The 16648-nt window shown below is 39.4% G+C and overlaps 1 protein-coding gene across 1 annotated transcript in view; it reads left to right on the top strand.

The window, feature by feature from the left end:
• The window catches only part of LOC110065811 (uncharacterized), a 14701-nt gene extending 927 nt beyond the window's left edge, over positions 1–13774 (top strand). The window contains exons 2-7 of the mRNA XM_089297289.1: positions 2107–2391; positions 4175–4278; positions 7459–7684; positions 8022–8198; positions 10152–10206; positions 10944–13774. Coding sequence (XP_089153415.1) covers positions 2107–2391; positions 4175–4278; positions 7459–7684; positions 8022–8198; positions 10152–10206; positions 10944–10953 — 857 coding nt within the window. The 3' untranslated portion in view covers positions 10954–13774. The remainder of the gene's footprint in view (positions 1–2106; positions 2392–4174; positions 4279–7458; positions 7685–8021; positions 8199–10151; positions 10207–10943) is intronic.
• Positions 13775–16648: the final 2874 nt, after the last annotated feature.

Here is a 16648-nt window from a genome sequence, read left to right as displayed (position 1 = left end):
GGGCCCATAGCTCTGCAAACGAGTGATCATGACCGTAACGCTTTTTAAATTTTCCGCTGCCAAATGAAGACTCTTCTGATCATCAACTACTGCAATGATCGAAAGCGCATTCCATCCATATGCAAGTCCGCCGTTTATTACTCCCCCCCGGTTACGGGGTCGCTCTTGTTCTCTATCGTTTCGCTGTCCTTCTCTTTTGTTAACCGATTGTATCAGAGTAAAACGGCAAAATGACCCCCTATTTTATTCTCTTTTGTTTATTAGAAAACGAAATTTGGGTGCATTCGCATTAATCACGCTTCCTTGTTCGTGCCGTTGGCAACGCGCAAAAATGACATATATATCTATATTTTAAATAATGCAAGTCTGAACTTGATATAGGGATTACTCAGATTACTGCATATGTTTTTCTTGTTGTCAGAGGAACAAAGTTCTGTCCTGTGTTCATAACGCAGGCATGTGAACGCTAGGGCTAGAGTATTATAACTCCATTTCAATCGCAGTTACGTTAAGGCTGGTTTTCACTATAAATAGCACAAGCATAAGCCGCATACCCAGATTCAATAAAGTGCTGTTTTAAAGTAGCGCCTTTTGTAAGCCGAACACTTTTTAGTTGCTAATTATAAATATCTTAATTGGCCAGCGTCTGTTGCTTTTTGCTTGCGCGCAAAGAACTATCTTTTAACTCGAGCTTCCCCAGTTCTAAATACTGTGTCATTAATGCCTCTAAAATTCTTTGCATCAGAAATCGCTTCCTTGTTTATAGCGCCCTTGGCAACCGAAGTCAAACATGGGCGGTTGTTACGTATCACCGGCAACCGGTGACTGCAGACTACATTAGGCCTAAATAGCGCTTCGGTTAGCCTGAATATCGCTCGGGTTAGCTTGAATTTCTCTCATGTTAGCCTGCCTACCGAGTTAGCTCTCTATAATGGAAATAAGAATACGATATTAGTTAAAAAGTCTGCAGTCTGCAAATGCCATACGGTGTATGAAGTTACCTATGGTCCCTATGGTATGACTTTTCGGTCATAACCTGCAGATGAAGGAATCGCTGTGCTTTCAAATGAAATAATCATTTTGGTGTTTGTCTTTAACAGCCTCTTACTCTTTTTTTATGACATTAAAAAAGCTTTCCCCTTTACACAGAAAAATAACAATTTAATCGTGATTTTTAAGCGTTTCTTATTTACAGGGTTTTCTCATCGTGTTTGGGTGACATGTTTCAAACAGCTATAAAGACCCCCCTAAAAACACAACCCTTAATTTAATTTAATTTAATTTTTATCTAATGTTCAAAAACATTTGCATAAGAACCGTTTTTGATTTTTAAATTTCCGTTTTTCTTTTTAATGGCTGGGTTCTATTAAAATTGTGGTGAGAGTGGTACTCGTATAACCGTGCAGTCGTGTTACTTCAACATATTCTCGCCAAAAGACTACAAGGCATGGAGATCCTGCCAACCACCAAAAGACTACCAAAGTAGTTCAAATTTAACAACAACATCAATATTTATTTGGTGAGCGTCAGGAATCTTTATTTAAGCACGGCTTTGGGGTAACGCTGGAGGCTTGCGGCGCCACGTATATTAACCAAATGTTTTAATTTTTTGCTGGTGGAGAACAGCAGCTTGTGGTAAGTTAATATAGAGATAAAAGATGAAGGGTTTGCTGGCGAATTTGGGCCTTCGGCTGGATTACAAAAAAAAAAAAAAAAACACAAAAAACAAAAAACAAAACAATAGCGTCAAGAATCAGCATCATTGGTTTCTCCAAACTAAAGCGTAATTTGATCACGCTAATTTCGATATGTTCCGGCCTCCTTCCTGAAGAAATCTGCTAAGTATTTCTGTTCACCCTGGATGGGATGCTAGTCCATCGCAGGGTTACCCCAGCATTAAGTTCGGCACCCATTTATACACCTGGGTGGAGAGAGGCACTGTGAGAGTAGGGTGCCTTGCCCAAGAACACAGCACAGTGTCCCCGGCCAGGGCTCGAACCCGGACCGCTCAACCCGAAGACGAACGTACTAAACATGAGGCCACCGCGCCTCCATCCCCTCCTTTCTCAAGAAAACTGCTGAAGTACTGTTGTGTTAATCAAACAGTTCTAGGCCAGAGCAGTTCAAGTGAGACGGCGACCGGGAAACTTAGTCCAACGCCATCTTCAGTATTGTCCAACACTGTACCAGCTACGTCATCTGCAGTATTGTCCAACTCTGTACCAGCTACGTCATCTGCAGTATTGTCCAACTCTGTACCAGCTACATCATCTACGAATTTAGGAACTGCCGGTACTATATCACCTACTACTACCCTGCTCACTACAAAGCCCAGCGAAGGACCGACTGGATCAACTGAAGTACCAACTACACCTTCTCAAAGAGGAAAGAGTAAGTAACAGTTATGGGCGGTTGAAGAGGTAGATGTTTTAAAAATGCCCCAGAATATTTTCTTTATGATGAATTAGCATAGAATCTATCCTCAGCTGTAATTGTACAGGTTTTGCTGTAAAATACTCAAAACGCTCTGAATCCAATCAGGAAAGTTTTTTTTGCAACTGGAATGGACTTTTTCTCTCAATGTATACTCAGTGTAGTTAAAAAAAGAAAGCAAATGTCTACCAGCTAAATATACTTAACGTTTAGGCTAATAAACAGAATTAACATGCTCATAATTAATAGTAATTGGACCGAGTGGAGTACAATTCGTCACGTAATAGGCGCGCGATCACGTGGATGTCCAATTACAGATATCCAATTTGAACTTTTTGTAATTGGATACCTGTAATTGGATACCCACGTGATTCGCACGTCAATTATACGCGCTTTAATGACTTCCTTCTCATTGTTTCCTACAGTTTTTAAAACTTATAAAAATCGCCACAAAACATTTGCGCTCAAAAGAAGTTCTCAAAAAAGCACTTTCAATTCCGAAATTTGTTTTAGACACGATTAATTAGTAATTAGACCCCGTGTCGTACAATTCACGGAGCAATCGTGCTTGTAATTTCAAATCGGCCTCGCACTTCGCGTTTGTCCGATTTTCAAATTACTCGTGCGATAGCCTCGTAAATTGTACTCCACTCGGTCCAGTTACTATTACGAATTGTTCTCCACTCGGTCCAGTTGGCATTTTTCGTGACCCTGTCACTCTACCAGTTGATAAACTTATATTAATTATGATAGCTAATTCGTGTAAGCTGTTAAATTTGTGGACAACCGTTTAAACTTTATGATAAGCAGAAAACAATGAAAACTTCTTCCAGCTAAGTCTAAATTCTCTGTGATCATAATTCAGTCTTCCAACAAACCGAAGTACTATAAATTTCTTTCTATTTTAACTGATCATGAGACCTTTGCGGGTAAATTGTAAAGAGAATTTCCATGAGCCGTTAGTTGGGATTTTCTGGCGTGAAATGTGTATGATTTTTCACCTTTCCACAAAACGTGCATGAGTCTCTTATGCAGCCCTGAACCGACTGACATACAATGAGCCTGCTACTTACGCAGACATCCTTTTGGCTCATAACACATTCCTAGCTAACGTTCATTAAGGGAGAATGCGTTGCGCGCTAAAAGAATGGTTGCGTAGGCTAAGTGAAACGCGTATTGTGACTTGGTGACCATTAACACCTGTTACTATGTTGATAATTAACTTATGGATGGTTTTTATTTTGTGGTTAGAACAAGATCTGGGATTAGTCATTACCATAGCCTCTAATGTAGCCAGTCTCCAAACAGGGCCCTCTTTGGCTTTTTCTACATAAACGTTTTTCATTCGACCAAAAATTTGGTTTTTTCAAATTCTGAAAATTTCCAATGGCGAAAGATACAGCACTTTAAAGCTGATTGCTCTGAAAGGTAAATTTTTCTTAAAGTTTCTTAAAAGGAGGCAACCTCGCAAGGTATACCTTGATTTTTCGAAATTATCTTCCTGGAAACTTCCGAACCATTCGAATTTGCTCCTTGATTTTCAACAGTTCTTGTATTTTCAAGAAACTTTCTCAGGACACTTCCTTATAATTCGCGAACTTCCGTTCGAAAGTTTGGCCGAATGGAAAGCTCCCAGGCCGAATTTTATTTGATGATTTGCATGGTTGTCTCACTGAAATGTGTACTGATATAGACTGCTGCTTTATTGTTAATATTATTTCTTTTCTTTGTTCTTGTTCAGCATGTGCCATTCTTGGCGTTGTCCTCGATAAACCTTGGCAAAAGGACCATGGAAATCAATTATCAGACACATACCGGAACGAATCTCACGCGTTATCGTCTGCGGTGAGTAGATAGTATAATTACTTATATGCCTTCCTAACAACCGACTTACCAGAATTTTTGTTACAAGTTTAGAAAAGAAAACATCGTCTGTGTTAAACTTAAGTAGTTGACTATCCATCCCTCGCGAAAATATTGATGCGTCAACTGTTTCCCCGTTATACGTACGAGGGTTATCGCTCGCGCGACTGACTGTTGGACTTGAAAGGACTTCACCACGGATACTTTATTTTCACGGTGATAGTTAGGCAGGAAGTCCGGCTCTGATTTTGTCGAGCGAGAAGCAAAACGACGATAACGAAAAAATGGCCGACTCGTTGGTCAAAGAGAGAACTTGATATATTAAGTGTTTTACAGGACAGTCATCTTGAAAACAAGACAGGAAAGTGACCTTTTGAAACCAATGGTAAAGAGATACAGTTGTTACACACATTTGGGCGGCGAATATCACGCTGATTGAAACAAATACCATATTTTAAGGTCAGATTTAGCTGTAGTTCTTGGTTTGGAAATCCGTCGTTGCACATCTTGAAAATTCAAATTTGGCGCGCTTTAGAAAAGCTGAAATCAGACATTGATAGCGAAATTCTGTTCGATGGGTTTTTGGCTGTATATAATTTTATCGCTGGAGGGCGATTAAACTATTAGGACCACTGTGATCACATTAACTTACGTGAGTCTATCACGCCAGTGTTTCTAACAATATACATGGAGTTATAGAGATTTGCTGACTATTAGAGACTGCATGAAAGGGACAATGCAACAGACCAACTTTGTCCCGAGCTGTTCAGTTTCCGAACTGGCGGCACGTCAGAATATTGAACGACTACGACGTATAGCGATTAATTTCAGGAGTGGCTCCGACCTCCGAATGAACTGAGAACGAGTATGGTTAGCTATTTATAGCACCCCCGTTAGTCTACTTTTAACTCAGGTTCGCCTACTGTTCACTCTGTTCAGCCTAACTAGCGTTCCGGTTAGCCTACAGAGCGCTCCGGTTAGCCTACTCGGTTAGCTCTTAATATTCCCTAATCTTTCGTAGTACCAGGGAACCCTGGCATAGTTGTAAACACATGCAGAGAGCCCGGGGGGGGGGGGGGGGGGAAGGGGGCGGGCTTCAACCAGAAAAGTTGGTTGGGGTTGTGCGGCCTACTTCCCAAAACCCTTACCCTATTTATGACCAAAATACGTGATTTTTGCTACCCTATTTATGACCTTGCCAAAAATTTGATAGCCTATTCATGACCGTTATGGCTGACACAGTTGCCCTAAACATGAGTTATAAAGGGCTTTTGTTGATGGGCTTATTGACAATGATGAAAAAGTAGCTTCTTCTAAGAAATATACCCAATTCAAGACTAGAGTGCTAAAACCATACCCTATTTAAGACCAAAATGGTCAAAATCGTTACTCTGTTCATGACCAAAACGGCTTAAAAACCCTACCCTTTGGAGCCGCACATACCTATATAGCCCATATAAGAGAGTACCCCCCACCCCAGGTAATATTTGTAATGGTAACGCAATATATTCTTAAAATAATCTCTTTCCGGCAGCCAGCTCCCTGGTGGTGTAGTGGTCATGAGGCTCGCTCATGACCCAAATGACCTGGTATTGAAAACTGTCTTCTTTTTCCTTGTTTAGAGGAAAAAACCTAAGTGTCCGGAGCCATTCCTGTAATTAACGCCATGTCTAAAAAAGGCGCCACCTTGAAAAGCACCACCGAGGTGGCAGTAGACACATTTGGCTAACTTGTTTGCATCCTTGTTGCCATCCAGTTCAGACCACGAGATGATTCATTTGGTAGATTACAATTGTGCTTGATTCGTTACGCGCAACTGAGTGTGCAAACAGAACAATTGTAACCTCCCAATTTTTTTTTAATTTAACAATTTTTTTATTTCTCCATTGTTTACATTGACAATTACAGTTACAAGCATATTTACTAGACGCACTAGCAATAAAAAAAACACGAAACAAATAAATAAACAAAAAATATAATGATAGTAAAACACTACATTATTTTTTCCTCCATGATTTTTTTTCTGTATCATTGTAAACCATCTTATGTTAAGTTGTTTTCTGTAAACAGTGTGCAATGATAAAAACTGAACTGAACTGAACTGAAGAAACTGAAACTACAATAAATAAATAAATAAATAAATAAATAAACAGATAGACTAAAAACAAATAGACAAAATAAACAAATGAATAAAGTACAAGACACATGCTGAAAAAACTTTAAATTGATGCTTAGTTAAGAGGAGGCATTATTTTTTCCTATTTTTTCTAGTGCTTACGGGAGCCTGTCATTTTTCTTGGCAATTTTTCTCTCTATGTGACAAACTAATTTGATCTTTCAAAGAAAACTCTTAATGTTTGTTTAGTTTTGTTCAATTTACATTTATATATAAATGATTTAGCTATTCACGTAACCTCCCAAATGAATCATCTCATGATCTGAATTGGGTCTCATCAAGGATGTAAACACGTCAACCGAATCCCTCTATGGGGACCATACTCGCAGAAATAATGGTATCCACTGACCAGCGGTTGGGAAGCGAGCGGCTCAATCGAATCTCTCAGGTCGCCCCTGAGTTTGTTTTCATGATTTGTCATGCTTGCGCAGTAAGGAGCTAAGACTGGAGGTACGAAATTGAAATAAACGTCAGACAGTCTTTCACACGAATTTCTTGTGCATACCAGCTGTTTTAGATTTTAATCTAGACATGTGGCAGTTGGTTCCATAAGAAAGAGTCAGTTCTCTGAAAATGCTGGCCCTATCAACACGTGATACTTACTCCTCGGTCATCCTTGTAAATAGCCAACTTGTCTGCCACTTGCCAGTTAGGATTTTTATATTTAGTCAGATAGATATATTTGTTTCTTTCAGTTTAAGTGCCCGGCTAGCTAGGAATAGCTAAGCGCATTTACTACTATAAATTAAACAAGTCTTTCAAACTCTGTCGATGTGTCTTGGAAAAATCGCTATAAACGTATTACAACCTGCTCTCTCCTCAAAATTAATTATTATTTAAGCCTAATTAATTTCTTCGTATCATATGGGCGATCTAGGAGCACTTCGGGTACTAGAGAAGGTAGTAAATCACAATTTAGAGCACTACTTTGTCCAAAAATGCGGGAAAATCGTCATCAAAAGTAACATGTTTCTTCGCACTCACAGCTGAAAAACCTGTACAACAATACTGAGAAGTACCAAGAAGTGGAGGTGTCAAAGGTCAATTTCACAAATAAATCGGCCAAGCTGTCTGCGGAAGCGAGATTGTGTTTGGTCTTTAAGGGAGGAGATAAGGACTTGATCGAAGACGTGTTTAAATCTAAAGTGGAAAGTGGCAAGCTCGGTGACAGTATAAAAGTCAAGAAAGACAGTGCTGAATTTGAACCTCAAGGTTAGTGATCATTTAAATTTTTAATCTATTTGAGCTTAGAACCTACCACCTCGAAGGCCGGATTTTGTTGGAGCAATTTAACACTAAGATTGTTAATGACTGAAGAACATGAGGAAATCAGATTTCCTTTTCACACGGAGTGTCATGCTCGGATGTACCGAATAGTTTAGAAGACAACGGGACAAACTAAGAACACAATTGGACACGAATGCAAGTTAATACTTTTACACACGACTGTAAGCAAGCCTGCAGATTATTTTACTGACGATACAGGTTTCCACGGTTCATAGCCGTCACCTTTTCAGTTAAAATTGAATGTTCATCATGCATTTTTCAGAGGTCGAGTTTGAGGATTGGGAAGCTGAAAAAGGAGAGTGTAAAGGCAAGTGCGAGGGAGCTGCTGGACCTTTTAAAATCGTGCGCAAATGTAAGGCAAATGCAGGGTTCAGCTGTGATGGCCTTAAGAAGACAGATGAAACAAAACACTGTACCAAGTATTGCCCTTCAAGAGCAGGTAAGATGAAATAGTTCTACATTATACAGATGAACCTCCCTGTGCGTCTGCGTCTTGTATCCAACTGCCTTCACGAAGCGAACTCTTCTCCAAAAAGCAGGGATTGGGCAGTGGTGAAAACGCTCTAATTTGGCTCGGTTGCAACTACATACAATTCCTCTAAAATACCTTATGTTTGTTAAAATCTGTCACAGCTAATCTAATATATTTAGAAGAATGACAAATTACAGGATATTGGAAAAACCGTCTGAACAACCTTGACTTTTTACCAATTCAAAATGTCAGGCAATATCATTTCCATGATGTGGTAAAGTATGAAAAAACTTCACCGAAGGAAAGTATAAATATTAAGGAGTTAAGGCCAAACTGAGGAATATATCTGCCTGTCATTAGATGAGATGTTGCCATGGTAACGGCCTTAATGCAAAAATTGACAACCAAAAAATAAACCTTATTGTAACAGTACCCATACTGGTAAATCTCCACAGGGAAAATTTAAGAGAAATGAACTACGTTTCCTCTTCTAACTCGTGCTCTACAGCGAGAGTGTTCGTTAATACTCTAGGGAGCCACCTTAAACTCTTTTTCTTTTTCTTCTCCCCCGTAAGTTATTGTACATCATTCTGTTTTTCATTAGGCATGGATTAGTTAATATATACGTGACTCGCACCGGGAAAAGCTTTTGATAGAGCTAGACCTAAAATTACGTGCACTTTGTAGAATACGTTTCCACCCGCGCAAATCTTGTTGGTTTTCACGTAATATATCAAAAACGAAAACACCCAAAAGAGAATTGTTAAATACGATGCGCAGCAGAGTGTTTTGACGAACTTCAAGGTGTTTGTGGTCAAGCAGTGTCTTGAGTATTTGATATATCTTCTCAATCGAAACCAAAACTAAGGAAGAAATGGAGAATTAAAATCCTAAAAATCTATCATAAATTAAGATCAGATATCTAAACAATGTCACGGTCATGAATTCCTTTGTTTAAACTCGACGAATTATTTGTGAGTTTGAGAACTTTGAATAGAACTGATTGATTGAGGTCTACACAAATGGCAAGGTGGTCCAAAAATAGACATCACGGGACTAAAACGTCTTTACAATTCGCTATGAGATGTACTAAAAACAAAAAAAGGAGAGCATTGCCAAACACTGTTCCAATTGAAAGTAAGAACTTGTATGATTGTATGGTCTTTGTTTCTAGTGCTTTAAGGACGTTCGCGAGAAAATGTTCTACTAAATAGATTTTGTTCAAACTTCCACTGCGGACAGGAAATGAATTACTTGTTATAGAAATGAAAAAAAAAAAAAAAAAAAATTGGGTGGTCACGGACTTCGTTTCAGAGATAAATCGTGAGGAAAACTACCCTGATTTTGAAAAATTGGCGCGCGTAAATCAGCATGGTCTCCAGGGTCAAAGATGAACTTACGGAGGCAAACTATCCTAGTAATATTTTGTATAAGTGAATACGTTGCGTTAATAATTTCAAATGTTGCCAACGTTTTCACAAAACTTAACCCTTCGAGAAGCATTTGAAACCGCCGCATAGATAACCGAAGAGCTGAAAAGAACGGAATTCGATGGTGCAAAAAATTCAAACCTCTTATCAATAGATTTTCTTCATTTTTTTCGCTAAACGTAGAAAATCGGTAAAGAAAATGATCCATCAAAAGAAAAATAGGGATCACCGAACGTCCAAGATCGTTAAATCCAGGCAAAGCTATAGCAATGGCCATTTGCCCTATTATTGTTCATTTTATTACTTAGCGCGCGCTCGATGCATGACGTGGCGTGTGAATTTGCGTGCGCAGTAAGATTGCGCAGAAACAATTAGCGCAAACGTCCTTAAGTTAGGCTTTGTGAAATGATATTTACAGTCTTTTCCTTTCCATTTATATCATCGAACAAAAATGCTTATCTCCCAATCATTTGTTTACTTTCTGTTTCAGTGGCTGTCGCAGTTTCCTCTCTCATCTTGGCAATAGGGATCTTCCTTTCTTCCAGGTACAAACGTTTTCATTTTTCTTTCTTCTTTTTTTTTTTTTTTTATATATATATATACAATACACTTAACATGAGAAAACCCCAGCCCTAATAATTTTTATTAGTATTTAATATAATCAGTCAGTTGCCATTGAGTCTTTTTTAAACGTTACTGATGCCGGATATGGGACAAAATAAAATAGCTTATGGCGATTTTAAAGACATGGTTGTCATAGAAACGCGAAGTCACGGGACACAATTGACACCAGAAACAAAATGTTTCCTGATAATCGTTGACCGCTATAGCTTAAATTGTTTTTGTAGGAGGAGATTGAAATCAGCGGGGAAACTTTATGCTCCCTTAGGCTCCCCCCAACCCCCCTACTTAAGTAGGATTTTTTCGGAGTACACGAAGGATATAGAGTACGAATAGAACTTTGGAAACTCAGTGACAACTGCTTTCGTTGATCTCATTCCACACCAACCCCGTCCTGATGATCTCATTCGTTCATCTACTGGGAGGAAAATTTAAATTTTAAATTCCAGACTCGTAGAGATTTGAAATGGGTTCATAAAGACATTAAAACCTTCCATTAAGTTGTCATTTACCAATGTAAACTGTTCTCTTTTTTCACATGATTAATTTTAACTTTCTGTAAGAGAACGACATTTGACTGCATTTAACGAGGGTATTTTACTAATTGCAGAATTATTTAAAATCAAAAGTAACCTTGCTTATTATTTTACTTCACTATCAGCTTTCAGTGAGTGCTGACCGGCTTGGATTTCATCAAGACAGTGCATCTCCGCGAATTTCCCTGTCAGCTGTGTGCAGTCTAGATCCTTTACACTTCTAGCTCCAAACATGGTTTAGTCGAATTTGTAACTTAAAATAGTTCATTGTAAGTTTGATGCTATTGTGAGAGGACTACGTAGAACGTAAAAAAAAAAAACCTGTAGTGCCCACTGTCTACTTAACGTGTACATTCTCTCTTGTCTAAACGGATTTTTCATTTATTCCTGTAGAAACTGGCACACAGTGTCAGAGTACAAAACAGCGCTACGTTGTGGCCGAATAGCAAAAGGTTTCATGTATTGCCAATAGCGCTATATAAATATAGTATATTATTACTTATTATTTTTCACTCCTCGCTGCCCCTCCCGAGAGGCCGTGACAAATCGCCGCGCGAAAACTGGGAGAATTTCCCTTTGGTCTTGTCCCCAGTTCACTCGACTGTCACGCTAATTTTGCTGCTGGTTCTCTTTTAACATTTTTTCTTGAAGATCTATGAGAGAAAGCGGGTATTGCTCGTAGTCTATGAGTAGCTGTAGTTTTTTTTTTATAAGAGCTGTATTTGATTAGTTGCCTTTTATAACCTGGGCCCCGTCCACACTACACACTACGCCGGAGAAAGTTATGGAAAACGCAGCTTTAATTTTATGGTTAGGCCTACACAGTCCACACTAATCAGTTACGAAAATGGAACTTTTCGAAAACGTTCTTCAAACCGGAGAAATTTGAAAACGCCGGCTTTCAATTTTTGTGTGGACTGAAAACATTTTGAAACCGGAGCTTCTCGAAAACGATGACGTCACGACAAGAGCCCATCACTTAAGGTTACAGTATACCTTCAGATCGGCAATTTTCTTCAAATTTGGATTTTTGGTTCAAAGTAATGATCGAAGAGTAATCTCTAATTTCTGAAAACAAAATTGAAAAAAACTCAATATTGGCGGAGAAATGGAGGTTTTACGTTACGGCCGGAAGTAAAAGTTCCCTCTTGATTGACAGCCCTATAACGTGTACGCAATCAACCGAGACTACTTTCGCGGGAATATATGGATACCACGAATTGGCTGGCTATTCAGATCCAAGCATTTTTCGTATTAGATGTAATTCTATTAAGTTATAAGTAAACATGGGCCACGGAAAACATTGTTTACCACTTCGAAAAAGCGAAGAACGAATGAAAACATATCAATGAGTGAAGAAGCGAAAGTTGGCCTCGCGGATGAAGCTATAGCTATCGTATCAAGCGGGCGAAAAGATCGAGTCAAGAGTACAGAAAGATTTTGTGAAAATTTGGGAACTCGACAGCTATAACAGCGATGTTTACATTGACTCTTTTGTTGAGTCCGATACTGATGAATCGCCCAACTCATTGAGATCCATTGGAATATTATCCATGCACATTTACTCCACCGCGCTTTCTTTTGTTCAGTTTGTTCTCGTCGCCCAGCCACTCTAGCGTTCGTATCCTTTTTCGTCTTCCCCATTTTGCCAGACCAGCTTCAAGAAAAACCGAGCTACAGAAAAATTATCTCTCCGCCTTGAGCGCATTGCGAAACACAAGGGTTTTTTCGAGATTCACGCGTAAATTTAACCGCGAGTTAATGGTAGTAAATTTTCCAAGCGCTGATTGGCTCAGTGATCTGAGAACCCAGTTGAAGGCGTTTGTGGGCGGAGTTTGTTTGCGAAGCAAGAGATTTTTCTTAGCGCTGTTTTCTCGAATAAATTTTTTCGCTTGAAGCAGACACTTTAAAGAGTTACAACTCAAAGGGGATTTGTTTGATTGCCCTCAAATTTGGACAGTAGCTAGATTAACATATAAAAAACAAAAACGTGTCTGCGAATTGTTTATTTCGACATATTTTTTCTCCGAGAGCAATTTTTGTACGATCACTTCACATTTTTTAAATCCTATTTTGAAAATGTTCTGTAACTTTTCACTGCAATTGAATGTGGAAAAACGCAGACACGCTTTTTTAGCGCTTTTTGTCCTGAAACCGAGGAAAAAAATAAATTGGCGAAAAACAAAATTCGCTTTGACTTGTAGCTTCCAAAAGGTGATTAGGACGTTCGCATTTAGTGGCCGTGAAAAAATCGGCACTTCATTTTATTTCAAAATTTTTGGTATGGTTTGATAGCCAGCTCTATAAGCTTTAATTTGATATAGGGGTTTAGGTATCTACAGCTTAAACTACACGCGCTACATCGCTTGGACGTGAGACACCCCTGAAGGTATACGGTAACCTTAAAGCGTGTAACTCCCATATGTCAAGGCATTTTTACATACCGGTCTTCTTTTAGGCTCCTTTTCCCGCGAAATAGGTCAGTTCTAGTCTACATTAGCACACATCGGTAAGGAAAGAAATGGCGGTTTTTTCTTTTTAATCTTTCGATAAAATGATGACATCAGTTAAAAATTAAGTCCGTGCTTGTGCCTGCGGGGGTCTGAATTCGCGGTAAATTCAAACTAAAAATAGATCGGTCTGTGAAAACTCCGTGACATGAATATGGGGTAGTTGCACGCTCCAAGTGATCGGCTCCTGGTCACGATAATCATGTGAATTCCCCGACCGAGTTTTCCACAAAGACAAGACTAAAATGAAATGACCGGTTATTGTTGCATTTTCAAATTTCTCTGGCGTAGTGTGGACGGAAAACATTTCTTGCGTTTACAGAGTGAAAACACCATTTTCAAATTTCTCCGGCGTAGAGTGTGGACTGGGCCTTCAATCAAGTGTGCTGTATGTAGGTTGTAAAGTGTAGCTGAGTTGACCAATAAAATTAACTAAAACAATAAAATTAATACGACTTATTGTGGGGGTGGGGGTGGGGGTGGGGGTGGGGGGCAGGAATGAGGAGGAGCTTCGAAAGAGCGACTCTTAAGCGACTTTGGGCCTCCTCCAAAACAAGGAAGTTACTACCTGGAGGTCCCTGATAAAGTGATCATGTTTTCGACGCAACAGATAACTCAAGTGGTTACGTTTTGGAGAAAGAATTTGTTTATAGAGACCTTTGGATGCACGTTCCTCGCGAACAGCTAACCGCTAATCCTAAGTGGAAATCCAGTATGGCGGCGCCTTTAGTTGAATGTGTATTTTGTGATGCTATATTTCTTTAGAAAGCTCCACATGCTAGAAAACATATTTTTTATTTGAAAAAAATGGCGATGTTTTAACAATTTCCAATGCAGTAATAAGGTGATTTCAATTCGTTACAATTTATTCCAATCCTAATCAAAGCTATAACAAAATTTTCGAACGCGATTGGCTATCAGCAGCTTGATTTGGGCATTAATTGGACAGTGCACGCGTCATGCTTGTAATTGGACACAGTACGCGTCATTTTGCGCGCGCTGTTGCGGTGCACTTTGTTGAGTAAAGTGCTGTGTTTTTCAGCATTCATGACGACGTTTAATCGTTCAGCGTTCAATCGATGGTTTGTTCGTTTCTCGAATTTTGTCATAGTTTTGATTAATTGGTAACAGGGCTTCGCGTCGTCCGATTCAGTCTGTAATCATACTCATGATTAACAAATCGGACTCCCGCATCGCGGTCGTCCGATTTAGTTAATCACTCGTATGATTACAGACCGAATTGGACTCCACTCAGTTCTATTACCATTATAAATCGACTAACGTCCGAACGACAAACAAACTGCGGTTACACGTTTGCGGTTAACGTGTATCAAAAAGGTCTCTAAATGATGCTATCCAGTCACGCTCGCTTTCGCAGTAACGTTATATCGTGACTGTAGGTACCAATTGTCCCTATAAACGCTATTCGTGGTGGTAGCAGGACATACAAAAATGCTGTGAAAGAACCCGTTGGGGGATATAGCGGCACTAAAACCGCTCAAGGACAGAAAAAAGTGGAAGTCTAGGTTAGACTTATCACGATTTCTGCAGCATTAAGCGAGTAGGAGTAGCTCTACTTCCCCATCGCTGGGTTACCTTTATCCCAGCATTGAGTTCGCCGGGACCCATTTGTACACCTTGGTGGAGAGAGGGACTCTCTACTACTTTCCACTGAAGGTTGCTAATGACGTCATTCAATCTTGTATCCTTGAGATGATGGTGCCCACCCCCAGACCTCACTCCAGTTTGACCAACTTTGAGCTCACTCTAGTTCAATCATATACATGTAAGTGCAGCTTAAATATGTTGGACGACTGCTACGTTGCAGACTGAAGACGCACGATTATTGTGTCATCAAAACAACGCTGTCTGTTAACTAGACTACACTGGGTGTAGGTGCTACTTCCTGCGCATGCTCCCCCGTTTCTGTAGTATTTTCTTTATTTACTTATCTTCTTTAACATAAAAGTGGCCCTGACAACAGTGTCGACGTTTTTCCCGAAGTCGAGTATTGGTAGTTCGAAAGGGAGAGACCATTTCTTTAATCAGCATAGAATTAAATATAACGTGAGTTATGAAAAGTGTTAACAGACTTCATTGCAGCCAGTTGTTAAGGAAAGCTTAAGCCACAATAACAGAACACGAATTAGAGAGGTGAAAAATTTCAGATACAAAATTTACGGACGATTGTTATTAACATAACTAAAAGCTACTTGTTGTCCATAGCTTTTCACGAGTTGTTCCTGTCGAGATTACAATGTTTTTCTGGACAATGAAACAGCTCCCTTCTACCCATTGATGGCTTAAAAGTTCGGAGAAAACTTGCAAAAAAAAAAAATCGTTCCTTGCGTGGACCATGCGCTCTCCACACTCCACGCGAACTCATCCGCCAAAACAGTAGAGCATGGGTCGTCATTTTGCCGCTGTGTGACAGGCTTAATACGACGAACAAGGTGTACACAGGGCATACGTGTGTCAGGCCCAGACTGAATATCATGATCATATATTTTTCTGCCGAAATTATTAATTAAGGCAGAAAATATTCAGCAAATATTTAGGCAGAAAATATTCTTGTGAATATTCTTAGATTATAGCATAGAGAATTTCCGTTTTATCTGTCCTATCATGATCGACTTTGATAGCGTTGAAATAATTTTGGAGTCAGACTGCAGGCTGCGAAACCTGATATGACACACATAACTTCTTGCAGAAATGTTATTAGTATCTAACATATGGCTAGTAGTACTTTTGTTTTTTCTCGGCTAGTTTTTCCATTAGAAAAAGGAAGAATTTTATACCGTTTAAACATATAATTGTATTGTATTTACAATGTCCTAAAGAAAGCACATCATCTCCACAATGCAAGCGGCGTAACGGGGCTAAATTCGACTCGTTACATTTTAGGGCTGTTTTGTGTACGGTTATGGACGACGCTTTCAAGCAAATCGTTCGACTTGCTTCTTCTGGTGGACTTCCGTAAGGCAGCAGTGGTAGAAAGCTGAATCGATCAGCTCCTTCTCCGAGTCACAGCGCGAACTAAACTTCAAACACACGACGTTGGAGTGTAGACTAGGATAAACTTGACCACAATTGAAAATGCCAGGGGGGTGGGACAAATGGAAAAATAGATTAAACAAGCAGCAAGCAGTTCTCTACAATAGGTGGTCTTTAGAAGCTGCTGCGTTTAAGAAGCCAAAAAGAGAAAAAAAAGCAAACAAATAAGTCATCAGATAACTGTAATGAAGGGGTTCATTTCAGCGGCCATGTTTTTCAATAAGGTTTGCAGCACTATTTTCCAAAAGAGCAATACTCATATAAAC

This window comes from Orbicella faveolata, unplaced genomic scaffold, assembly GCF_042242905.1.
Source record: "Orbicella faveolata isolate gen_17 unplaced genomic scaffold, um_ofav_v1 contig_3, whole genome shotgun sequence".
Lineage (NCBI taxonomy): Eukaryota > Metazoa > Cnidaria > Anthozoa > Scleractinia > Merulinidae > Orbicella > Orbicella faveolata.
The sequence above is the reverse complement of the archived record's forward strand: the minus strand, read 5'-3'. Positions and strand labels throughout refer to the sequence as shown.